The sequence below is a fragment of the Salvelinus alpinus genome, chromosome 28 (genome assembly GCF_045679555.1).
Source record: "Salvelinus alpinus chromosome 28, SLU_Salpinus.1, whole genome shotgun sequence".
NCBI classification, from domain to species: domain Eukaryota; kingdom Metazoa; phylum Chordata; class Actinopteri; order Salmoniformes; family Salmonidae; genus Salvelinus; species Salvelinus alpinus.
In genome coordinates, this window is record NC_092113.1 from 20,201,227 (window position 1) to 20,229,058 (window position 27,832).

Here is a 27,832-nt window from a genome sequence, read left to right on the forward strand (position 1 = left end):
AGAGGCGGGGCCTCTTTCCTCTCTGAAAGAGGTCAATTCGGAGTTTGCCTCGTGCATGCTCGATACATGTCTAGAAATATAAACACTAGCTGCCATACACTTCTGTTTTAGATAACTGCCAAACACTGGGAATAAATGGAGGCGTTCAACCAGCTGATCTTGGAATATCCTCAATTCATGTACGGAGGAGCCGGAGCAACGGTCTTTATGGCTGGGGGAGCTCTGATTTACAAAATTGCAACAAGGTATGCAGTAAACTAGCTAGTCTGTCATGTTTGCTTATCATATTTCACGCAGCTAATGAGCCAACTAACACGTAATCATACACTACTAACATTAGTTGCAGCCATCTAAAACGATTAATATAAGATCCTATGACCAAATAATATTCCTGCAAATCGCCTGTCAACTGGTAATGAACCAACTAGATAGCTGCTAGCTAACTAACATTGTCCGTGGCGAGTGGGCCCCCGCGCGCGCCTTTGACTAGTAAATTAGTAACATTACGTTACAGGATGTCCGCTTCGAATGTATCACGTTTCATTTATTTTAACACCGGGTAGTTAGCTAGCCATAACCTAGTCTGATTTTAATTAGGCTATAATACAATCAATTGGTATCTACTAGTGGTGAAACGGTTCACAAAACTCACGGTTCGGTACGATACAGTGGTGTTACGGTTTCAAAATTAAGTCACATTGCAGTGCCTTGAAGAAAAAAATAATAATCCGATTTTCAAGTTTAGCCACATTATCTGCAGTGAGCACATATCGGCTTGCTGTGACAATGTCAGCCGCTGTGGAGAATACCCTCTCGCTTGGGACAGAGGTCCCAGGCACAGCCAGGTAGCGCCTATCTAACATGGCAACATGAGGGTATATTAACTCTTTGGTCTTCCACCATGAACACTTATTTTATCTTAATATAATACATAAATAAAATCAATTTAGCCTCAAATAAATAATGAAACATGTTCAATTTGGTTTAAATAATGCAAAAACAGTTTTGGAGAAGAAAGTAAAAGTGCAATATGTGCCATGTAAGAAAGCTAACGTTTAAGTTCCTTGCTCAGAACATATGAAAGGTGATGGTTCCTTTTAACATGAGTCTTCAATATTCCCAGGTAAGAAGTTTTAGGTTGTAGTTATTATAGGACTATTTCTCTATACGATTTATATTTCATATACCTTTGACTATTGGATGTTCTTATAGGCACTTTAGTATTACCAGTGTAACAGTATAGCTTCCGTCCCTCTCCTCGCTCCTACCTGGGCTCGAACCAGGAACACATCGACAACAGCCACCCTCGAAGCAGCGTTACCCATGCAGAGCAAGGGGAACAACTACTCCAAGTCTCAGAGCGAGTGACATTTGAAACGCTATTAGCGCGCACCCCGCTAACTAGCTAGCCATTTCACATCGGTTACACCAGCTTAATCTTGGGAGTTGATAGGCTTGAAGTCATAAACAGCGCAATGCTTGAAGCATTGCGAAGAGCTGCTGGCAAACGCACAAAAGTGCTGTTTGAATGAATGCTTACGAGCCTGCTGCTGCCTACCACCGCGCAGTCAGACTGCTCTATCAAATCATAGACTTAATTATAACATAACACACAGAAATACGAGCCATAGGTCATTTAATATGGTCGAATCCGCTCTGTAGATCAAGTAGTCCAACTGTCTGGTAGAGAAACAGACAGCGTTTCTGACAACTCGCTCTCAAGTTGTTCTTTATTTTAAACATGTTTAAACATATTTCTGAACCCCGTATTCTACTACAGAGAAAGGTTTCATATTTGCCGCTATGAATTTTGCTATCGCTGCGTAGATTTTTTTAGCCCTACTGTAGTCAGCCGCATATTGTTGCCTGAAGGCTGTGGGAAGAGGTGGTTGCCGTTCGATTTTGTTTTGCGTAGTCCCACCAATTTGCACTTTGGGGTGATTGCGGCGCAAATGAGTTGTCATGTAACTCGTATTGCCACTCGAATAGTCTATCGGCAATGAACAGAGCCTACATGATGTAGAAATTTTATCCACCACTCGCTGGCAATCCCCGTTATAGTTTACAGGGAAACCGAAATGTTCCCAGACGGCAGACCTGAATGATACCAGGGCCTCTTCTAGTTCTGGCTTGCCATGTTGCTCCTTTGCATTTAGCTAACTGCTAATTCCTTCATCAGCTAATTGCTGCTACGACGGTCTCTCAGCTCTGTTCTCGCTGGAGTGAAATAACTAATGAGCGGAGCTGCATACAGCTACGAAACGAAACAACTCTTTACATTTTTTTTTTAATACAACCTAATTACTATGTGGATAGTTTTCCCATGTTAATTTACACACCATTGGTTTATGCAATACTTTCTTTACAATGATATATGTATATATTTTCCTAGCTATAATATATGATTAAAGTAATGTTCGGTTCACAGTGCGTACTGCACCGTGGACCCTGTACCGAACGGTTCAATGCGAATACACGTACCGTTTCACCCCTAGTATCTACAGCCTCAAACGAATGACTGCAAAATCGTGTAAATGTTCCTTACAATCCAGAAGGTTTCGTACAATTACATTCAAACTTAACATACTCTACCTGTCTGTGCGGTCTCAATTTGAGACATTTGCTCACCAATACTAGCTATTGAACCAAGCATGCCATGAAAATGGTATATTCTGAATCGGGAGGTTGGAGAACAATCCACATCCTTTTTTCGTTTTAAGATTGAAATCTGAATAAAGTGTTTGTTTCATGGCATGCTTGGTTCAATAGTTAAAACGTTTTATATTGGATATTCAGTTTTCTATTGAACCAAGAATGCCATGACAAGGTATGTGGATGGAATGATGAAACACCAGCAATTATTATAGGTTTAGATGGAATATAGATTTGCCACATGCATTTAAATGTGTGAAAGCAATGTCAAACATTTCAACAAGAGAACAAAGCACTCTCCTCCACTGGCGGGAGTTTGGCGATCACAAGTGGAGAGATATGCCTACAGTAATTAATTTGAACAAATTCCAAATGCAATCTTCATAAGTAAATGTATACATTTCAACAATTTTGACATAGCCTGCTAAATGACCAGTAGGCCTACGCTAGTAATTGTTGCTTGGTGCTCCATTGCTGTTGAGTTTGCAAAATAAACAGTTAATATTATTGATCACCAGTTTGTTTGTGGAGCTTCCTATTTATGGCCATCCTCTCGCCCTACAATTTGACGTTTGCGCTGCACCCGATTCTATAGCAGTACAGCAAATCAGCAGTCTATTTGCTAGCTTACCCGACCTCTCCAATCAGAGGGCCGAGTGTGCGTTTCACTAGCCAACTTTTTTTTGCAAAGGCGGTGCTGCGTCTACTGTCTCTGGCTGGGTGGAGAGTAATGCACGGAGAACCTAGACAGAATTTCAAGTAATCAGTCTCAAGTCGAGGTCCGAGTCTTTACGCTCCAAGCCATTTAAATTTCTATCAAGTTGAGTCTCAAGTCATCAAATGTGTGACTCGAGTCCACAACTCTGCATCTAGCTCTTTACCTGGATCAGCAATGTCACCTTTAGACAGTGTGTCTAAAGTTAAACAATTCTCTTCCCTATACAGAAAGAAACCCACACATGTCAATGTGAATTGCTGGTTCTGCAACCAGGACTCAGTGGTCCCATATGGAAACAGAAACTGCTGGGACTGCCCCAACTGCGAGCAGTACAACGGCTTCCAGGAGGTACTGCAATTCATCTTACTGCACACACAATTAAATCCACACTACTGATTGTCAATGCAGCTGATTGTTGCGTGTCATAGATGGTGGACCGTGTCAACATGATGGATCTTGTTTTGTCAAATCAGTAGCCGGGCTTGACTACATTTTTTTTGCCACTTGTCCTAGGGACAAGTAGGACAGAAATTTTGGGGTCGTGTTTTTTTACCCAAGTCACTTATCCAGAAATCTTGAACACCATTTTTACATCAATGTATGACACAAAATAAATGCATTACTATCTTTTTTACCATTAGAGAAACACACAAAAATGTAGGTTACAACACTGCCGCTTTAAGGCTCTGCTGGAGGATGGTTGGCCCCTCTTGGTAGCCTCTAAAGTATTGCAACGTTACAGTTACAAGCAAATACTTTTGTCTTTTATAAAATAATTCCCTTCAGGGCTTGAAATGAAAGGTGTGCCGTCATCCCTGGGACAATAAAAAAATGTCTGATTCAAAACTCTGACTCTGGGATGACCGATCCAGAATTCATACCACTGCACATTAAAATGTTTTTAGAAGCAATGAGGCTGATGCAACAGATCAGACATTTAGCTTAAAATGTTGATCTAGTTTTATTTCTTCATATTATAAGCTCAACAATGCGCACAATGCAATTAGCGGGAAACAATTATCCTTAATTATATTTGACAAACATGACTGGCGTTTAGCCTGGGGGTGGGGGGTGCCTAATTAAGTCATTAAAGTTTGGCAACATTTTCTGGCGTTTCATGTCCGCATCGTTTTGGACATGAGGCTGTAGCCAATCACCTACACTTTGACGTGTAGGCTTTTTTAATTTATGTATATGAAAAATTGATTTTAATATTATTCCAACGTTGGCCTCTTATCCAATTCTGATCAGAGTTATTGTTTGATTTTGTGATTATTATTTTTCTTTTTACTTGTCCATTCAGACAACTTAAATCAATTTTTCTTGTCAGACAATTTTTTATTTTATTGTCCCGGACAAGAGGACAAGCGTTAATGTCGAGCCCTGAATAGTACTTGCACACTTATCTATAATGCCATATACATTTCAGGGATTCATGAAAGTCAGGACAATCCTTGTCTGGCAAGGACATTTCATTTGTATTATTTGATCTAAAAAATAGCTTCAGGTGAAATTTATAAGGGATAAGATTTGTTTTTGTAATTTTCCATAGAATTCATTTCCATGTTTCTCTGCCAGGAAATGCCCTTGTCCTGAGCAAAGGATCAACATTTCAAGCTCAGGAATGAGCAGGGTCAGCTATAGAGTACTTGTGTTGTCATAAAACCTAGCGGTCAAACACGGAACTGATTCCAATCTTATTCATCAATATATTCGGCTACTGTTTTGAAAATGCTAATTGTCAACAAAGTAGATAAATCCCTGCAAGCTCTTGGACTTCGTCTCTAGCCAACACCTTTGCTGTCAGCTAGCTACTAGCTGCCTTGTTCCAAAACGAAAGATATATTGAACATTTTCATCTACAGTTCCATATTCTATTTAACTTTGTTGGCTTATTTATATGCTTTTGGTGTTGTACATATTACTATCGTGGTAGCAGTCAGATATTTACAATCAAGGGTTTTTTCTGCATACAAAAGTCTTGGGTGGGCTGTTTTTTGTTTATTTTCAGTGTAAATGACTAAAACCAGATGTAAAGTGTGTAGAAAAGATAATGGACCTACATTGCATTCGGGAAGTATTCAGACCTTTGACTTATTCTAAAATGGATTAAATAAAAACAATTCCTCGTCAATCTACACACAATACCCCATAATGACAAAACAAAAACAGGTTTTTAGACATTTTAGCAAATGTATTCAAAATAAAAAAACATACCTTATTTACATAAGTATTCAGACCCTTTTTGCTATGAGACTCAAAATTGAGCTCAGGTGCATCCTGTTTCCATTGATCATCATTGAAGATGTTTCTACAACTTGGAGAGGAACTGCAGAGAAGAATGAAATAAACTCCTCAAATACAGTTGTGCAACGCTTGCAAACCTGTTTTTGCTTTGTCATTATGGGATACTGTTTGTAGATTGAAGGGAAAAAACACTTTACAGTCTTATTCTAAAATGGAATAAAGTAACAAAATGTGGAGAAGGTCAAGGGCTCTGAATACTTCCCGAATGCGCTGTATATCGGGCCTGAAACTATATTTTTGGTCCACCAGTCACTGGGGCAGGTAGTTAAAAATAAAATAATAATAATTTAAACATCTTCCAGCCACTCAGATTTTTTACCAGCCAAAATGTTTTTGTTGTTGCCATAATTAGACTTTTGAGTAAATTAGACCAACTTTTATGCCAGTGTTTCTAAAGAGGAATCTAAAGCACTTCTATCACAGTGCGCACAAGTCTGCCCAAAATTATGCATTTGGGGGTATTTTTGTCATGGCATGGGGCCCCCATTGATTATCACTACGGCAAACAGGAGGGCCTCTAAAATTTTGGTTGGCGACCGCACCAGTGACCCTTCCCACAGACACTCCCACTCCATGTCCACCACCCAAGCCCTATTTTGACCCCCCCCAAAAAACTGGATTTTGCCATGAATATGCTAATTGTCTGCAAAGGGGCTAGCTACCTAGATGATATTAGCAACATACCATATTTTACCAGATCTTCTCCTTCAGCCAGCTAGCCAACTTCATTTGCCAATTGGCTTCAGCTGGTTGATGTGCAACCATGGTGAAGTTGGTTTGACATTGGATAGCAATAGCCTGTCTCTGGGGCTGGTTAGAGACCGCCATAAAATTACACAATGTAATTGGGACAATGTTTTCATGTTGCACATCTTTTAATTGTCTCATTAAATGCGTTCAATATTTGTATATGAATTTCAACAATTTATAGTTGCTTTGATGTCAACTCCAGCAGAATGAAACAAATGCACACATAACCAACCTTTAAATAAGGAAGCCGTGCCTATACGCAGCTATGTCTACATCCTCCATTATGCAGTTTTTCTGCACAATTCTAGGCATTTTACCATAGGGTGGAAAGAAATGTTTGCAGTTTAACATATGATACCATATCTGAGTGAGTGACTAACAAAATCTTTGGGGTGCCCCCGGGGTGGTAATTAGACCATGATTACTACCAGTTTAGCTGGCTAGCTAGACTAACTTATCAATCTAAAAAAAAAAAAAATGCTGATGTGGGATGCTTGATTGACTGTCAGTGACTGACATAACAATATTCTTTTTTTTTAATGCACAACCAAATTTCAAAATTGCACATTGTGTATTCTAAGTCTCAACAGTAAGTGGAGAGAACCTGATGTTTTTTAGTTTTTTTTGTGGAAATTGATCCGCAGGCTTACAAAGGGTCAGTTGCCCATCCCTGAGCTAGACCAACTTTGTCACCAGCATCGTCAGCGTAACCCACTAGACCATGCTGGACAGACCAGCTTGAAATTTAGGCTGGTCTATGCTGTTTTTTCAGCAGGGAGGCACATACTGTACCAACCAATACTACTCACCCGACAGGTGTGGACCAGTGCTGCCTTGGCTGCAGTCGTCTGGTCTGCCACTGCTCCCTTAGCAGCTGCCACTTTGGCACAAGACAACAAGTTCAACTTCAACTAAAGAGTGGAGCATGCGTTATAGATCAATACCATCAGTTGTACCCATTGTGCCGAGTAATGACTTAGGGCAAAGTAATGACAGGGCTGATATACATGCAATGCATGCCAGTCTCGCTTGGCTAAGAATTGTGGAGAGACTGACTGCATCACTTCTTTTTATAAGAAACAGTGTGATGAAAATCCCAAATAATTTGCATAGACATGCCATCAGGGGTCTTTTCACAGTCCCCAAGTCCAGAACAAATTCAAGAAAGCGTACAGTACTATATAGAGCCATTATTGCATGAAACTCCGTTCCATCTCATATTGCTCAAATTAACAGCAAACCTGGTTTAAATTTTTTAAATAAAACAACACCTCACAGCACAACGCCTCTCCCCTATTTGACCTAGATAGTTTGTGTATGTATTGATATGTAGGCTACGTGTACGTTTTATTACATTTTTTTTTTTATGGGATTTTATGTAGTTCTGTCCTTGATCTGTTGTCTATTAATGGTCTGTATTATGTCATGTTTTGTGTGCACCCCAGGAAGAGTAGCTGCTGCTTTTGCTACAGCTAATGGGATCCTAATAAAATAACAAAAAAGGCTGGACAACTCCATATCTGGTAGGCAGGAGTGTGTGCAAGCTTTTGTTACAGCCCAGCTCATAACTGATTACAAATCATCGTCTGTTACAGTGATTATTATTATTTTTTTTTAACTCTGTTTATTCAGTTTTACACACAAGACAAAACAATATAAATAATATACTCAACTAGAAAAAATACAATAAAAAAAAAAATACTAATAATTAGCTTTAAAGATACCGTACTTTAGACAAGTTAAACACACCAGGCAGAAGGCTACAAAGGTTGAAGGGCAATCTGTAGTACAGGGACAGAGAAAACACCTCACCATTGTTCCTGTAAACAGTCAAGGGATAGGGGTGGAGAAATGCAACCACTCACAGTCATGGCCACAGACCGACCATCCACTGGACCAAAAAATAACTTTACAATGCTTTAAAAGAAAATAATAATTTTATGTAAGCGTGAAGAAAATGTAACCCCCCCCCAAAAAAACAGGGCAAAACAAGCTCACATTTTAGTCTCTGACCGAACAAGGCATCCGCAGGACACAATCAATAAGCACATCATCAACCTTAATGCCCCCCCCCCCCAAAAAAAAAACCACGAAGAAATGCTCATTCAACCCTTAAGTCACAGGGGAGTCAAATACAGACTTTGTTTTAATATGAATGCCATCAGAGGATGGACTGTTTAAAGTAAGACCGGAATGGAGCCCAAGCCTCATAAAACAGTTTGGGGTTCCCACGTGTATTGAATTACATTTTTTCTAGTTTCAGAGAACTCATCACATTTCTCACCCAATATTTATAAGATGGGGGAGCTGCCATCTTCCAGTTCTGTACTATTAGCCGTCTAGCTAAAAGAGTTGTATAAGCAACAGTGTCCAACTGGATTCTTGACAGGGGGGTACCTATGGGCAGTACACCAAAAAGGGCTGTGAGGGGAGACGGATCTATAAGTGTCCATATATATCAGAGAAACATTTAAATATTAATTCCCAGAAACCTGACAGTTTATGACAGCCCCAAAACATATGCAACAGTGTGGCAGGTTCTGTTTTACATCTGACACAGGTAGGATCAAAATCTGAGAATATTCTTCCAAGTTTGGCCCACCTTGAATTGAATGATGCTGTGTAGTGCTAAGAGAGGACGAATGCACCCTGTGCAGCACAGATTCCCAGGTGTCTTCCCCAAGTTCCTCACCCAAATCCTTTTCCCATCGAGTCTTTAAAGGCACCAAAGAAGGGTTCTGTAAGTCATTAACTTCTTATGGCTGCAGGGGCAGTATTGAGTAGCTTGGATGAAAGGTGCACAGAGGTGCCCAGAGTAAACGGCCTGCTCCTCAGTCATAGTTGCTAATATATGCATATTAGTATTGGATAGAAAACACTCTGAAGATTCTAAAACTGTTTGAATGATGTCTGTGAGTATAACAGAACTCATATGGCAGGCAAAAACCTGAGAAGAAATCCAACCAGGAAGTGGGATATCTGAGGTTGGTCGATTTTCAACTCATCGCCTATTGAAAACACAGTATGATATGGATCTGTTTGCACTTCCTACGGCTTCCACTAGATGTCAACAGTCTGTAGAACCTTGAATGAAGCTTCTACTGTGATGTGGGGCTGAATGAGAGGGGAATTAGTCAGTGGTCTGGCAGAGAGCCAGGTCCTGGTCACGCTCATTCCACATGATATCGACTTGCGTTCCATTACTTCTATAGACTCAAAGGAATTCTCCGGTTGGAATGTTATTGAATATTTATGATAACAACATCCTAAAGATTGATTCTATACTTAGTTTGACAAGTTTTTTCGACCTGTAATATAACTTCAAAAAAAAATTGTCCCACGTTCGACTGGACCTGCACGAGCGTTTGGATTTGTGTACTAAACGCACTAACAAAAGTAGCTACTTGGACATAAATGATGGACATTACCGAACAATACAAACATTTCTTGTGGGAGTCCTGGGAGTGCATTCCGACGAAGATCAGCAAAGCTAAGTGAAGATTTACAATGCTTTTTATGAGTTTTGTTGACTGCACAATTTGGCGGGTAACTGTATGGCTTCCTTTTGTGGCTGAACGCTGTTCTCAGATTATTGAATATTGTGCTTTTGCCGTAAATGTTTTTGAAATCTGACACAGCGGTTGCATTAAGAACAAGTATCTTTAATTCTATGTAAAACATGTTTCTTTCATCAAAGTTTATGGTGAGTATTTATGTTATTTGACGTGGCTCTCTGCAATTTCTCCGGATATTTTGGAGGCATTTCTGAACATGGCGCCAATGTAAACAGGTTTTTGGATATAAATATGAACTTAATCGAACACAACATATATGTATTGTGTAACATGAAGTCCTATCAGTGTCATCTGATGAAGATCATCAAAGGTTAGTGATTAATTTTATCTCTTTCTGCTTTTTGTGACTCCAGTCTTTGGCTGGAAAAATAGCTGTGTTTTTCTGTGATTTTACAGTGACCTAACGTAATCGTTTGTGGTGCTTTCGCTGTAAAGCTTATTTGAAATCGGACACTTTGGTGGGATTAACAAGATTACCTTTAAAATGGTATAAAATACATGTATGTTTGAGGAATTTTAATTATGAGATTTCTGTTTGAATTTGGCGCCCTGCACTTTCACTGGCTGTTGTCATATCATCCCGTTAAAGAATGAATCAATCAGCAAAGGGTCTTGAGAAGATTCAGAGGTGTATAACGCAGAGTAAAATTGTTTACATTGATCATTGATCTCTATGTATAACTGTGGTGGCACCAGACAGGGTCCTTATTTGTGGGATTAAACGTGAGGCCTCAGATTTACGGATATAATGTACAGTGATTATTTCAATCAGATGTTAACGCTGGGCTGGGACAAAACCCTTCACACATTCCTGCTCTTCAGGACTTGCAATGACTGAAATATACCAAAGCAGGAGAATAGTCTTCAGGCTAAAACAGCTTACCTAATTGAGAGGTTGGTTTGTGAGTGCCACTTTCAAAATTACTGGCTGAAGTTATACAGAACAGTTCTAGCATCGCTTTAAAATAGATGATTAACATTTAATCAGAATATTAATAATTGTCCAGCAATATATGCTTCATTTATTGAAGTATTTGCTGTGCTAGACATAAGGGATAATGTTTACGTTATAAATCTTGTTTTATGTTCTGAATCTAGAAAAACATGCCAAAGTGCTAATGAAATTGCCCCCCCTGGAGCATTATACAGTGGCATAAAACAAAATACATTTACATAAAATATTTGAATAATGTGATGTTGGAATGAAACAATCAAGGCCTTTAAACAGTTGTTGGACAATGATGATAAAATGCCTTTTATGGTGTCTGACGGAGTTGACATGAATACAGTTAGGTGCATTTAATGAAAAAAGCTTTTAATTAGATTGTTCCTTTACATGGGATGATAGCTGATACTTAGGTATATAAAAATATTTATTTCAAAAATATATATTTCAATATTGTTAATATTAAGAAAAAACAAAAATGGTCCCATCTTTCAAGAATCCCAGAGCCTCACTTTGGTCCTTGTACTTGTCTTGCTTGCTTCTTCTAGAATGGCGACTACAACAAACCTATTCCTGCTCAATTCTCGGAGCATCTAAACCATGGCGTGTCTGCCGGCGTGCCCTTGCCTGAGACACCAAAGACGCTGCAGTGGGTCAACTGTCAGATGCTGTTGTGCAAAAAATGCAACAACAACCAGTCTGTCAAGATCAAGCAGTTGGCCTCATTCATCCCAAGGGAAGATGTATGTATTATTATGTATTTTTACTGTTTGATTTGTGGATAACTGCAGTGTGTGTGATCCACGGTGAGTTTGTATAAAGCCAATGTGGTCATTAGAAAAACAACAATTCTATTTTGGTTTCCCTAACCTAGGAGAACTATGATGAGGAGATTGAGGTGTACAAGCACCACGTGGAGCAGACCTACAAGTTGTGCAGACCCTGTCAGACGGCCGTGGAGTATTACATCAAGCACCAGAACCGCCAGCTCCGGGCTGTGCTCTTCAGCCACCAGCTCAGACGCAGCAGAGACTGTGACAAAGCATTCGTAAAGGTCACTTTCAATGGAGACAAGTCCATCTGATAAGACTGTTGAGCAAGCATCAGCACTATACTTATAGTAGAAAATGATCTTCTAAGAAATAGAAATGCATTTACCACTGTCAGGTTTTTTGATGAGTTTCAGCAAGAAATTAAGTGGATAAATTGAATACTCTGTAGAAATAGGTGTGCACATTTTATTAACCTTCACAAGGGGTCTAGATGTGGCATTATAGGAATTTGCATCTATCCTTACGCTCTAAACTTTTTTTCACAGAGCTCCTACTCCTTCAGCACACCAGTTGGAGTGATATTGCTTCGTGTCATGGCGTTTGTCACCTGTGCCTTCCTAGTTGCAACAGCATTGTATGGCTCTGGGGACCAAACTGCATCCGCTGGTGCACCCCAAACACTAAGCGGAGGGATCATCCCTCCAAAGCCTGCTCCCTCCAACAAATCGACTCCCAAAAATGGTAGCAGCGAGGCTGGACAGGTGTTGCAAGACCTGCTGGAGCTGCTTCCAAAGGAGGCCGTAGAGAATGCAAAGCTTGTCTGGCAGTATGGAAGGAACCATCAGATGGCTGTGGTCTCCATTGGCCTGCTGACCTGTATCACTGGTGTCTGTCTAGGAGGACCTGTCAGGTAATTAATTCCTCTTAGCTCATTGTTTCTATGACGAACAATTCCGGGTATGCACTGTTGCCTGAATCTGGAGTTTTGGCTACTTAAATTGAAATTATCTTTGTTAATTTTGACCTTTTGGGCAATAAGAGAAGGTCCAAGAGGGCCTGAAAAGTGCCTTTTTGTTTAAAAAAAAAATCCAGATAGTAGTTATATACTTTGTTCCTGTTTTTTTCAGATTGAGGCGAATTGATGCCGTGGCCTCTGTCCTGTGGTTCCTGGTCTTGTGCCTGTACTTGGTGGAGAGATACCTGAAAGCTGATGTCTCAAGCTGGCTGGATACAGTCAAACTCGGCACTACCTCCTTATGTTGCCTGGTCGGCTTTGCCGCTGCTGTGGCAACACGCAAATCCATGGGCCCGAGAAGAGCGAGAGGTCGAAGGTCAGAATCTGAACAGTGACACTTAAATGTACTTATAAGACCCACCGAATACACTAGGACCCACTTGTGAACACATAGGATATGTTTCTATAACGCGTATGACTTTCCCGCCTTTGCTGATATTAACCAACTAATTGATACACTCATGTTATTAGCCTAATCTGAAGATTTCTTACTTGGCATTGGTTGTCTAATGCAGCTTTCTGATTTATCCTGTTGATTTGAAAAGTAATTTTACCAACAACCCTATCTAAACTACACAGGGACTCCATTAAGCATGGAGCATAGCTAACACTTAAATTGTAGCTGTATTTTTGGACTTTTGAAAAAAATATATATTTAAATTAGAAAATCGAAATCATTTGTCTGTGTAACAGATATGAACAGATCGAGGTGCTGCCTTTTTCTTTGACATTAGCATGGCTCAAGCCTCAATCTAGTTTTTAAAACCCTGATGGCTAATACAACATTTTGACTGGGCAAACCACGCCTATCAAATTTAATCGAAGGCCTAAGAGTGAGTCATTTTATTTCAAAACCTGAATATTGTGACGAATCCTGGGGTAGTGATTGTAGTGGGAAAGTGATTTTAATCTGAAAGTTCTATAACACTTGCTAGCCGGCGAAGTAGTTTGACAATATCGTCCGATGCCTCCAGTTGTGTGCTGTACGTTTTGTATTTGGTGGACTAATAAACGTTTTGGAAGGAGAGAGTCTGGGGACAGGCTTTGGCAGAGGACTAGTTAGTTTAGATTGGGGGGGGAAAACTGTTCCCAGAATCAAATTGAGTAGCTCGCCAGCATGCACACAATATTTGTGTTCTAGTTGCGGAGATTATTCAAAACCCAGGATTGTTTGCCGTCCAGTATACTTTGCTCACTGCCTGGGCTGCACTACGCATGTAAAATGGGGCCCATAGTCTTTTGCCCAAGTCCCATGTGCGGGTTTCTCTTTGAAGTTATTGTATTTTTCCCATGCACCTGCAACAAGATATCTCACATGAGCTTTTTTAATGTTTAATGCCCGTGCCCTACATCAGTATCAAGTTCAGTTGTGCTGAATTCAGAAATTCATCACAAGTTTTGCACTGTAAAAACTGTATGGTTTGTTTGACCGAGCCTATTTCACAATAATGATGGATATCTAGCCACTGTGATAAGCTTGGGTGACGAGGTGTCTCATTGTTAAAACGCGAGGCTAAATATTGTTACATCACTGCTTTTTACCTAAAATATTTTGCCCTTTTTGTTTTGCAACTATAAAGACCACACTGATATAATGGTGTTGGTTGGCTTTCCTGGCATACTGAATTTATTCTTGAGGTTTTGAATGAAACGATAGTTGGGTAGGTGTTGTGAAGAAAGGTTTTGTTGACACATCTTTACCAATATACCAAAAAGACTGACTACTCTTGGTGTTGAAACTCAAAAGTGCCACTGCTTTTGACCTGTATTTCTCTACTGTTGTGTAGCACAGGTCTTGCCTAGTTGTATAAAGAAGACAAACAAGCTTATGATTAAGTGAAAGCTGTATACAGTTCACATGTAGTTTCCCCAGGTACAGGGTACTCTCCTGAAGATTTTTTTTGAAGTATTTTTCATATTCTGTGTACACAAGTATTTTAATTTTTTTTATCCCCCAGGGTGGTAAATTTGTGGCAGTCTTTAGAGGAAATTTGAGATGCCAATCCTCCCTAACTTTCTGTCTTTGCATGTTAGGTTCTGATGTAGAATTCAATATCCTCTTGTAAAGCATATGCTAATCCATATTTTAGAGAAAGTAATAGGCCTAACTATACTGCTATCTGCCTCAACTTTACCCTCCTAATTTTGTGTTCATCCACAGCACCATATTTACAATATGTAGGCTATTAAAATCCACTGACAGCTCCCCAGCCCTCAAGCATGCACTAATATTGGGTTTGATGATACTTTGTGTTTAATGTAGCTTTAGAAGGTGATGTAGGAATGCTACGCATAACATGCTATAACTATTCATGTGTATCTTCTTTTTTTGAGTGAAAAATTACTTTATTTAAATGATAGATGTGAAGAACGACTGTAGATTGTACTCGAGAGTAACATTACTGCACCAACTCATAACTTGTGTGTTGTATTCTCAACTTGTTGTTTTATGTACCAAGTACAGCATCTGTAACCAGGTTTCCATCTAACCGTTTCCTTTGGATGAATTACCTGACTCATGAAAAAAGTCACGACCGGGCTGATGGAAACAGTAAATTCCGGTACTATTTTATAAATGTCGACAGACTATTTGTTCAAATAAATTATGAGAGTAATGACGGTGGAAACGCCTTTGTACAAATATTACATTTACATTTAAGTCATTTAGCAGACGCTCTTATCCAGAGCGACTTACAAATTGGAACGTTCATACATATTCATCCTGGTCCCCCCGTGGGGAATGAACCCACAACCCTGGCGTTGCAAGTGCCATGCTCTACCAACTGAGCCACACGGGACCACATATTATATTGATATAAAACACATCATATTGAATATAAACTTGGCGTTACGCTATGTGTTGTCCTCTCACCACGACTCGGTTTGCATGCAGTTTATTAGGCTCCAGATTAAATAAATTCTGATGAACTTCACAGAGTGGTGAAAGTGCATGGTGATGAGCTTCTCCTTTCCAATAAATATCGAGGGTGTTATTCTGGTGACATAATCATCGATGCTTGGCTGCCGTTTTGACAAATAATCTGTCTCTTATCCATAATAATCTCATGTTGGTAGCCTACCAGCACTATCTGCCAGCTGTTGTCAAGAGTGCATGTGTCAAGACCATAGTGGGCACATTTGCTATTTAATGCAACAGATTTTGACAAAACCATCAGATGGAAACTCATTTAACTTGTATTTTTTAAATTCAGTACATGGGAATTTAACCGCAAAAGTAAATTTTGTGCAGTAAGTCAGTTTGATGGAAACACGTGCATATTGTTTTCTGCAGATTTTAGAATATCATTAAATCTTTCGCTAATTGGCTGGAAACCTAGCTTGAGACAATACCCACAGTCGGTTGTGAAAATCTGGATTTCTGTGATACAGATGCTGTCCAGTTATTGTTACATTGCTTTGACAGAGTTTTCAGTCTGCAAAAATATGAGTATGTAGCTAATATTTATGTAATACGCGTTACAATGCCGAATGTATTTAACTGGTTCTAGCACATTTCCCTCTGTTAGTAGTTTGGCATTTGCCTATGAAATCGTACTTGACTCTTCATGTTTTGCATCATATGAGTATGCTAGTATACCTGATTTAATGGATACTAACAACTATTGTTTATCTCAACCAATGTTTTTAGCAAACATTTTTTGCCTAACCTTATTCTTTTAACTGGTGTGAGCATACGTCTCTTAGTGTCACTTATGTGTGTGTTATGCATGTTTCTATTCACCATAGTAACAAGGGATTACGTGATAGTTATTTTAGTTTATGCCAAATTGGCGACTGTAGGTTATGAAACTTAAAACTATTTGTGCCCATTATTTATGTGTGCCGCTAACAATGTGATAGTAAGAACTAATTAGTTGTGAATCTAGTGCATTTTTTGCTTACCTTTTTATACTGTGTATGTGTTGCAGTGCTGGAACACTAAAAGATTCAGTACCCTGAAGGGAGATTGACGTTTTCCCCAAGATTAAAACGATTGTTCAGACCAATTACAAAATAAATAAGTAATCCATTTGTTTCCTTACCTCTCCTTGTCCAAAGACTACTTTACAGGTAAGGAAACAAAAATATAAATATGTAATTTGGCTGAACTATCCCTTTAAATACACCAAATAATTTATGGTACTTTATCTTATCATTAATTTATGAGTATGGAAGGATTAATGCGTATTCCAAAACATACAATATAAGCTTTCATGTAATATCCAATGCTCATTTATGTGAATTTCCTATATTTTTGGTAAAGCAACTATTTAAGCTATTCCGTCCATTCTAAAAAAATAAACTGCAGCATATTCCAACTGAAACACGTTCTCTTGGGTACTGCATCTTGAATATTGTAGGTTGTCACTACCCTTCATATAGCCTATTGGGTTCATTTTGTATTAGTAAACCATGTATGCTGGATCACTGTAAATCAAATTAAATAAATTACTGAAATGTTATGCCTTTTCTATTTATCCCATTCTTTTGTGAGAAAAATGCCTGACCTGTTCTTAACCCTTACCTTAAAAGAATGTTATAGCTCAGACACACTGCAAAGAGAAACAGCTAAAAGTAGCAAGTAGCTATTGTGTGTTTGCAATCACCTGCACATAGTGGTCACTGACAAACGGTGGACATTCAACAGGTGCAATTGTCAGAAAAGGATGTCTGATGTTCCGGTCACTGTTAATCCTGTGTTTTGACCTTTTACAAAATACATTTCTGTGGTTTTCACCTTAACTACTATAGTCTAGCCGACTTCCTTTTTTTTCATGTGCTTAGGAAGAGAGCACTACATTCTGTCAGTGCCAAGTAGCCTAGATTTGAAGGGGGTATAGTGTACTGCAGTGTTTCCCAAACGCTGTCCTCTGGACCCCAAGGGGTGCATGTTTAGTTTTTTGCCCTAGCACTACACAGCTGATTCAAATAATGAACTAATCATTAAGCTTTGATCAGCTGTGTAGTGTTCGATCAAAAACCAAAACATGCACCCCTTGGGGTCCCGAGGACTGAGTTTGGGAAACGCTGGTGTACTGTATGTTATATAACATTGTTTAGATCTATTTATAAACTGGGTGGTTCGTGCCCTGAAATGCTGATTTGGCTGACAGCCGTGGTATATCAGACTGTATACCACGGGTATGACAAAACATACATTTTTACTGCTCTAATTATGTTGGTTTCCAGTTTATAATAGCAATATGATACCTCAGAAGTATGTGGTTTATGGCCAATATACCTCAATTAAGGGCTGTATCCAGGCACCCCGCCATGTATCATGCATAAGAACAGCCCTTAGCTGTGGTATATTGGCCATATACCACTCCTCGTGCCATATTGCTTAAATAAATGTTGTGTACTGAATGTAAGTAAGCTACTAAATGGACGTGGCAGTTGTGTGTGTACTCCTGACAAAGATCTTTTATGAATTGTTCTGTGTTTTCCACTAGCCTACTAGTATAACAGGCACTGTCAACTGGTTCATGTTTGTCAGACAGCTGGGATAGACTGTCAATGGCTCCTATTTACATATAGCTTCATCACTATACACAGTATCCCGTGTCTAACATTCACTGCTGGATAGAAGGGTTGTTTGATCTTGTCTGACCATTGCCTTAATGTACACTTGAATAAGTATTGGCAGGGTGGATTGAGGTATACTCTAGGTCACCAATTTTCGGACAAAGGATTACTGTCATCGACCTCAACCTGGATTTAATAGGCCTACCTTCATTAATGATGTCGAGTTGCCCTTACTAAGTGGCAATCTGCAGTTAACACAACAGTGGTCATCCCGCAAGTGTTTTGGTTAACAGCTGAGGGATGGGGCTGGAGAAATCTAACCACTCAAATTCATAAACAAAGCTATGGGTGCAAGGTCTAACTTTAATCCACTGTTAAATCCAATGTTAAATCCAATGTGATCCTTCTCGATTGGTTTTTCTCCCCCCCACCTTTTTATAATTTATCTACAGGAGGCAATGCAGGTATCATTGTAGCTCATTTTCAATGGTCTGTTTCTGTTTTGCGGAAATTGTTTGCGCTATCCTTCAATTTGACTAGTTGGACCTTTACAAATACAATTATTAATATTACATCTGTAAAGTAATAATCAAATATTATTTTAGTTGTAATATTAATTGTATTTACAAAGCACATTTCTAGCACAATAGATTTCACAGCATTAAAAATGGCTAAAGGCACAAGGCTGCCATTTTTATTTTGACATTAAGTCATTTTAGGGTAACAATTAAGTACCTTAACGTAATACATTTACAATAAAAAGGGGCGAAAACAGCTTTTTAGCTAAAAGATTCTCAAGCAACAATTCCTCTAGGACTGTCTGGGAGTGGACTGAGTGGAGAGGGGAAAACTAGCTGTTATTGGCAGAGGTGTGGAACTCTTGGTCTATTAACCAATTTACCACATGGTGATGTCACCATGCTGATTAGAAGGTCCTATGTAGTTGCTGGTTGAAAATACAATCTCAGGAAATAACACTGATCACATGTCTTCACACTTTCAGTGTTCGTTTAATCAGTTGTACAATATGATATAAAAACTGAATTTTCACTGCACTGGGCCTTTTAAGAAATACTTGTCTGGAGGGCAATACAGAGAATTTGATTTAGAATTGTCACCACTATTGTTAACAATATTGGCTGTATTAAAATCCCTCAAACCACCTCTACCTGCAAAGTCTCTTCTCCATTTTGATTAATGTATTTACAAAAAACAGAAGGAAAACCCTGTTACTGATTTTCAATTCGCATAGCTATCTGCAGAGGTGTCGAGTTCAGTGGTGGATCGATTGTGCTCTTCTTCTGTTGCAGGTACCTTTCCGGTAGCTCCGTGGACTCGCTGTATGGTGGCCAGGCTCCCCTGCTCTCTCCCATCTCCCCTGGCTCCTCCTCTACCTTCATCCCCACTCCACCCCCAAACCTCTCCCAGCTCATCAATCGACAGAAGAGCCCCCGAGAACGCAAAGCCTCTCCCTCTTCCCTGCCCGGTCGCCTCAACCGAGCCCTGTACCTCGGCACCATCCCATCCCTCGCCAGAACAGGTAAGATGGCTGGCGCCTTAGGTTGTCTTTCGGGTCCTGTACATGACTGTTCTGCCTTTCATTCTATGCACTGTGATTCAGCGCCACCCGGTGTTCATATCTAACTGTGTAGCTTGCACTTCTATGGTACTTTCTTGGCTGACTATCAAATTAGTTATACCATAAAGAGGACAGTACAATGACATAAGGCAGTAACAGGGTTATGTGGCGCGGTTATTACATGCTTCACAACATTGGTAACTAGCTAGTAGAATTCTAAAACATGGCTACAGAGATCACTGAATGACTTGCATTGTTTTGTATGCATGTTGCATGGAGGTTTATTTGACCCGGGAAATGTTCTAATTCAGGGTTTACCAAACTCGGTCCTGGATCCCTCCCCTGTGTGCACGTCTTGTTTTTTGCTCTAGCATTACAAAGCTGATTCAGATAATCAAAGCTTGATGATGAGTTGGTTATTTGAATCAGCTGTGTAAGTGCTAGAGCAAAAAACAGAATGTGCACCCAGGGGTAGCCCTCAGGACCAAGTTCGGGAAACCCTGTTCTAATTGATAGTGTGCTCATGTATTTTAGATTCCGGCTACCTGTTCAGTGGAAGTAGGCCACCTTCACAGTGCAAAGACTCCCCACCTTCAGGTAACATTGAGCAGTGGATAAATGTTGCAATTTAGAGTATCTACAACTCTCCCTGTTTTTTCTGTTTTTTTCTTGCAGTAGAACAATTTAAGGTAACCTTTTCTTGCACAGAGACTCCCACCCAGGCAAACCGGTGACCCATATGTTAGCAAAAAAGTTTTGTCTAATCAGGTGAATGATAATAGCAAGAAGAAGTAATAACCATTTTAAAATAATAGATTTGTCAGATCGTTTTTTATTTTGACCCCACATTATACTTGGGAGAAGAAGTTTAAACTCTAACATACCTTTCTAACTAATAGGCTTACTCTAAACACATTTTTGCTAATAGCAGCTGTGTAAACAAAGGTGAGCAATGTGTTAGCCAAAATTGAATGTCTTAAATCAAGGAGCCAGTAGCACTTGCTGTGACTGGTACTCACAGGTGCTTTTTCAAAGCCTATGTAAAGCCTTGTTCACAATGGAAGTTTGAAGTGACTCAAATCCTATTTATTTGCAATTTTGTATTTGTCCTCAAGTGGTTTTTAGACTGTTATTCAACATATCTTGTTGCTTTCTCGCTATTCTGTTGACAGTTTGACTAGAACACGTGGTAGCTAACTAGCTTGTTAATTGTTTTCAAACAAATGAGTGAATGTGCTAGAGCACTAAACAGCTAGCTAGTTGACTGCTGTGACTAGCCAAAAAGGACTCATTTTGAAAGTTGGATCATGTTATCCTTTGAGGCTTTAAGTGTTCTTACCCTATGATTTTGAACATTCAAAGCAACTGGGAAACGGTCCATGGCGCAGGCACTGTTGTCAACTTAGCTTGCTACATAACTACTGAGTGATAGGAAGCACAAGCACCACCACCGATCAGCCTATACCACTGCACACACACGCGTCATTACTATGACAACTAGCATAGCCTGAACACTCACACATCCGATTTGGTCACTTGTAACTTGCTGTCTGGACGGTCAGTGGTCAAAAACGGATTCGAAAAACAAAACTAATTTGAGCATAAAGGCCTGCAGTGTGAGCAAGGCTTTAGAAACTCCAGTCAGTACACTTTGCTCCAATTAGTGTAATTTGCTAAATTTTAGAGTTGAGATAGTTGACACCAAATAATATATTGTATTTTCTACTGTAAGCATGCAATTTTCTGTTGTTGCTAGCGATATTCATAAAAACATTTCAACAAATATTTGTTCTTTTTTTATTACTGCAGGCATGACTGTGCCTCAGGGCCAAAAGGGCACAGCATGGAGGCGTTATATATATATATATATATATATAACGCCTATATAACGCCTTGCTCACACTGCAGGCCTTTATGCTCAAATTAGTTTTGTTTTTCGAATCCGTTTTCGACCACTGACCGTCCAGACAGCAAGTTACAAGTGACCAAATCGGATGTGTGAGTGTATATATACAGTGAGGGAAAAAAGTATTTGATCCCCTGCTGATTTTGTACGTTTGCCCACTGACAAAGAAATGATCAGTCTATAATTTTAATGGCAGGTTTATTTGAACAGTGAGAGACAGAATATCAACAAAAAAATCCAGAAAAACGCATGTCAAAAATGTTATGAATTGATTTGCATTTTAATGAGGGAAATAAGTATTTGACCCCTCTGCAAAACATGACTTAGTACTTGGTGGCAAAACCCTTGTTGGCAATCACAGAGGTCAGACGTTTCTTGTAGTTGGCCACCAGGTTTGCACACATCTCAGGAGGGATTTTGTCCCACTCCTCTTTGCAGATCTTCTTCAAGTCATTAAGGTTTTGAGGCTGACGTTTGGCAACTCGAACCTTCAGCTCCCTCCACAGATTTTCTATGGGATTAAGGTCTGGATACTGGCTAGGCCACTCCAGGACCTTAATGTGCTTCTTCTTGAGCCACTCCTTTGTTGCCTTGGCCGTGTGTTTTGGGTCATTGTCATGCTGGAATACCCATCCACGACCCATTTTCAATACCCTGGCTGAGGGAAGGAGGTTTTCACCCAAGATTTGACGGTACATGGCCCCGTCCATCGTCCCTTTGATGCGGTGAAGTTGTCCTGTCCCTTTAGCAGAAAAACACCCCCAAAGCATAATGTTTCCACCTCCATGTTTGACGGTGGGGATGGTTTCTTGGGGTCATAGGCAGCATTCCTCCTCCTCCAAACACGGCAAGTTGGGTTGATGCCAAAGAACTCCATTTTGGTCTCATCTGACCACAACACGTTCACCCAGTTGTCCTCTGAATCATTCAGATGTTCATTGGCAAACTTCAGATGGGCATGTATATGTGCTTTCTTGAGCAGGGGGACCTTGCGAGCGCTGCAGGATTTCAGTCCTTCACGGCATAGTGTGTTACCAATTGTTTTCTTGATGACTATGGTCCCAGCTGCCTTGAGATCATTGACAAGATCTTCCTGTGTAGTTCTGGGCTGATTCCTCACCGTTCTCATGATCATTGCAACTTCACGAGGTGAGATCTTGCATGGAGCCCCAGGCTGAGGGAGATTGACAGGTCTTTTGTGTTTCTTCCATTTGCGAATAATCACAGAAACTGTTGTCACCTTCTCACCAAGCTGCTTGGCGATGGTCTTGTAGCCCATTCCAGCCTTGTGTAGGTCTACAATCTTGTCCCTGACATCCTTGGAGAGCTCTTTGGTCTTGGCCATGGTGGAGAGTTTGGAATCTGATTGATTGATTGCTTCTGTGGACAGGTATCTTTTATACAGGTAAGAAACTGAGATTAGGAGCACTCCCTTTAAGAGTGTGCTCCTAATCTCCGTTCGTTACCTGTATGAAAGACACCTGGGAGCCAGAAATATTTTTGATTGAGAAGGGGTCAAATACTTATTTCCCTCATTAAAATGCAAATCAATTTATAACATTTTTGACATGCATTTTTCTGGATATTTTTGTTGTTATTCTGTCTCTCACTGTTCAAATAAACCTACCATTAAAATTATAGACTGATCATATCTTTGTCAGTGGGCAAACGTACAAAATCAGCAGGGGATCAAATACTTTTTTCCCTCACTGTATATATAAAAAAGCAGGAACCCCCTGCTTTAGCATCTTTTTGATCGTCTCGCAAAACATTCGATGTAACATGTTAAAATCTGCTATAAATAACATAGAACAGGACAATGAGTTTTGCAGTTGTTGCATAGATTTGACTAAAACAACTTCCACCTTTTTTCTTTTGGAGCAGATTATTTTTCCCTGAAGTCTGGGAGCCGTCCGTCATCCCCAGGCCCCTCCCCGACCCCCTCGGTTGCCGGCTCAGTCACGTCCAGCTCCAGCTCTCGCCACCGCCGCCCCCTCATCAGCCCAGCAAGACTCAACATCAGTGGACAGAAACTCCGCCTCTTCTCATCTGACACAGAGCACCAGCCCCCACCCACCCCGTCCCCGCCACACCACTTCTCAGCAGAGCCCGCCCCTTTTCACAGCGGAGGCTTCCACCTGCCAGACGTATCCCCGTACCACAGTAGTAATGGTACGAACCACTGGGTGTAGATATGCGTTTATGAATGTATTTTCTTTAAGCATGAACATGTGGGGTTGTATTCAAAGATCGTACCCTAAATGTGATATTTCAAGTTTTTTTATTCGTATGTGTAGGATACACGTGGTATACACCATCCAATGAAATGCTTACTTGCTGTTTCATTCTCGCCAATGCAACAATAATAAGAAATTATAAAATATAAGACAACAAACATAAAGTAAATGGCTCAGTAGTATAGAATAAACATTTTAACAAAGTTATAATAAAGGTCAAATGTATAGGCTAATATTTACATGTGTTTTGGAGATGGGATTACACTGATTCTCAAGATTTTTATGCTTTATGTTAATTACTGGTGTTAGCATCTATTCATTTCATCTCATGTGTTCAGCGATGACTCACTTAACACAGTCCGATGTCAAAGCTGTGAGAAAGGAATGACTTCGGGTGCATGTGTGTTTGACTGACGCATGGCTCCACTGCGATGTGATTCCAGACTTGAGCTCCTTGCTGCAGGAGGGCAGTGTAATCTCAGAGGAGCGTGAGAAGAGACGGGGCAGCTCCTCAGGCTCCTCAGCCTGTATGGTGGACACCACAACAGGAGGCATGGACAGCACCCCCGGATGGAAAGGTGAGCACTGATATCTAGTAATGAGCTAATAGAGAGAAATCTAATAATCAGATCTAACCAAAGACATTGTCATTATTCAATTGCTTGGTTGGTTATGGATGATGGTTGACAAATATAAGAAAGATTGGAAGGAAATTTACCCAATCTACATTTCAATGAAATCAGATGTATAAATTAAAGGTGGTTCGGAACCAAGGTCTTGTGACCAGTAACCTTGCCTTATAGGCCTGCCTTCCTAGTTACCTGAGAAAATGCCTAGGCTTTAGCTCAGAGAGATAACACACTTGTGGCACACAGGCAACCCAGGTTTGAACCCAGGTCGGTCACACTGACATTTGTTTTCTCTGTTGTGGTTTGCAGGTCTCTTGGGTCGCTCTCTTTTGCCGGGCATCCTCCTAGCGAGCCTGAGTGCCAACTTGTTCTTCACCTCCCTCTACCTGTATCGCAACTGGTGAGACACACCTCGGTCCTTCACAACCTGTATAAAAATAAATAATGTTGCATAAATAATATGCCCCCAACAATTTAATGGGAGTATGATATGTGCAAGCTAATAAGCTGTGGACAGAATATGTTTATTAAGTAGACATGTTCATCAGCGTTTTAAGATCAGAAATCCAGTGGGCATCCCTCTGTAGCAGTAGGGTCTCGATGTTACCTCCTTGTTAAAGTAAGCTGCTCGATATGATGTATTTGAGGAAGGCGATAGGATGGTTAGCTTCAACACAGTGAACTGCTACTGGGTAGCCGGTGTTCTTACCTGATTGAGCTTCTGTGGTGTTCAGGTATTCGTTTTTAATTGTCTGCAGGAACAACATTTGTTAGTCCCATTTGGGAAGGATTATTTTGTCCAACTTAAGCTTTCCCACACGAACAGGGGAGGAGATGACACCACTAACAGAAACTTTTCAGCCTGTATGTGGGTGAAAAAATGTTTTTGTAGTGCTGTTGCATTGTCTGCAGGAACAACATTTGAATGTCCCATTTGGAATGGGTGCCAAGAATGTTTGCGTGAGTTTACGGGCAGGTCAGATCTCATTAGGCTCTTGCGTAGCCGCAACATTGGCTTGTAGACCACCGGGGGGGGGGGTTCCTTCACAACCTGTGACATCACTCGACATGGTCCTAAAACAGACAGCATTACAGGGTGAGTCATCCTTTCCCCTCTGGCTATTTGTGTTCGCAGCTCAGCCAAAGACATTCGCAAATGCATCTTGCCATATGTCCAAGCTAGGGCTGGGAATTGCCAGGGACCTCACGATACGATATTATCACAATACTTCGGTGCCGATATGTATTGCGACTCTCAATTCTATATGTATTGCGAGTCGATGTTCCAAACATATTGCTCAACATGTCTGCTGCAGACGGACAGGAGCCATGAGAAAAGGAGTTTTGATCAGTCATGGAAATAAAAGTGCTGAAAACATGTTGGTTCACCATTTAAAAAGATGAATAACTAACAAGCTAGAGAAGTTTAAATAATGTTAATGATATATACATTTTAAAATTGATACTTGGAGTCATAGAATAAATACAATATCATCAAAAATAGTATTGCGATACTACTGTATCGATTTTTACCCCACCCTCATTTATTTTCGTCAGGAGTTAGGCTACGCATAGACAATGCAATCTTAATTCACACAACACTGACTGAAACGTACTCTCTTGTCCCTGAAATATGACCTGGCCTAGTAATGTAATATTTAAGGTAGTTCCTGCTGGTATAAATATCTGACTCCCTTAAAATGTATCAACTTGAACAACTGAGCATGTTAAAGTAACTCTTACATTGAAAAAAGTTACAATTGCTTGTTACTGTTGTATTTATTTTGGGAATTATAATTATTATTTTTTACACTTTGGTCATGCTGTGAAATGTGCAATAGACATGTATTGTTAATACAAGCATATTATACACACGTCTCATTTTTGTTTCCTAAAATGTCCGAGACTGGGTTTGAATGGTGATGGGATCAGTTTGAGAAACTCATAGAATGTGTTCACTGAAGGACTAGGCCTATATATCTTAATGATAACTCGTTGGAATAATGAATGGGAAATGTTCATATTTTCTGTCCACTGTGAGCCAATTTGTGGCTGGGGTGATACAGTACACAGTTTGATAAGGATGTATGATATCTATACCATTGGATTGCGGTGGTGTAGATTTTCTATAAAGGCAATGTCCATTTGCTTTATATCTTTATACTACGAATGAGCACACTTGATTGGTAGGTTCTTCTTATGTTATTTTGTATTAATATGATTTAGAGCTTGATTGACTCTCCTTTAAGAGTACAGAATGCATAAACACTACCTTGACTTTCAAATCATAACTATTGTAATTAAGGACTAATAAGTGCGTCCATGTTGTGTAATGAAAGGTTCTGTGCTTGGCAATGAATGTTTTATCTTTGTGCAGATCACAATGGTTTGGTACTTACTTGCTTGACTGTTTTTTTTCTTGTTCATTCTCCATAACTGAATTGTGTTATCTTGACTGTAGAAAAACACTTCCTGAAAAAACAAATACACGTCTGGCTAACTGCATTGCGTAGTGTTGTAAGTTTGTAGGGAAAAGTGTTTATCATGTAATATACTGTATAATGTCATTTGTGTTCTGTGATAAAGCCATAGTCAAAAATAAAGCATTTGGAGTGCTTGTTTGGACTTAAACTCAGAAACGTGCTCGTCCTGCTCTCATATATAAACCAAAAGCACTGATATTGATATAATTGTAAGAATATATATTTTTGTCAGAAAAATAGTTTACATGATTGAGGTGTCTAGTCCTTACAAAGACTTATTCTGCCTCCAAGCTTAAAAAGGATGTTGACATGTCATGAACACCTCATCTTGGAAATGTGGTTGCACTCAATGTTTAATTTAATGACATTGAATAATGTTACTATTTGAATAGCATAAAAGTTATTGGTCTAAAATGACAAACATGTACAATTTTACATATATCATCTGTTCCTTGTTATTTTAGTCTGTCAAGTTGATTAATATTTGCCCTTTTTTCCTGTTCTTAGTTTAGAAGGAACTATGGACTAATATTCAATTATCTTACATCTTAAGGTGTAACTTTAACTTACTAATGTGTTTGATTTTACAGTGTGACAGTAACAATGCAATGTCTGGTTGAATTTTTCACTTAGTTATCTATTGTCAGTATTAGGACTCGACACATCAATCCGTGTGACTTGTTTTGCTGTTATGCCTAGGATTTCTGTACTTCAATAAATTATTTGTCTAATAAAA

The 27,832-nt window shown here is 39.7% G+C and overlaps 1 protein-coding gene across 2 annotated transcripts; it reads left to right on the forward strand.

The window, feature by feature from the left end:
- On the forward strand, window positions 1–27,832 carry tmem201 (transmembrane protein 201). Of its 2 annotated transcripts, XM_071372116.1 has the most exons (11): window positions 1–245; window positions 3,598–3,718; window positions 11,497–11,691; window positions 11,823–12,002; window positions 12,267–12,631; window positions 12,849–13,052; window positions 19,573–19,802; window positions 20,376–20,438; window positions 23,632–23,919; window positions 24,428–24,562; window positions 24,923–27,832. In XM_071372116.1, exons 1-11 carry the CDS (start codon window positions 136–138, stop codon window positions 25,015–25,017), a joined length of 1,986 nt encoding a protein of 661 aa, XP_071228217.1. In that variant the 5' UTR covers window positions 1–135; the 3' UTR covers window positions 25,018–27,832. The 2 variants fall into 2 exon arrangements, with proteins under 2 accessions (XP_071228217.1, XP_071228218.1); XM_071372117.1 differs by lacking the exons at window positions 19,573–19,802; window positions 20,376–20,438; window positions 23,632–23,919; window positions 24,428–24,562; window positions 24,923–27,832 and having other exon boundaries at window positions 3–245; window positions 12,849–17,199.

Excerpts from the sequence above, each read along its gene's own strand:
- tmem201 (XM_071372116.1), top strand. The coding sequence starts at position 136 with ATGGAGGCGTTCAACCAGCTGATCTTGGAATATCCTCAATTCATGTAC. Across the intron at positions 246-3,597 it reads ATTTACAAAATTGCAACAAG|AAAGAAACCCACACATGTCA; the intron begins GTATGCAGTAAA and ends TTCCCTATACAG. Across the intron at positions 12,003-12,266 it reads GTGACAAAGCATTCGTAAAG|AGCTCCTACTCCTTCAGCAC; the intron begins GTCACTTTCAAT and ends TTTTTTTCACAG.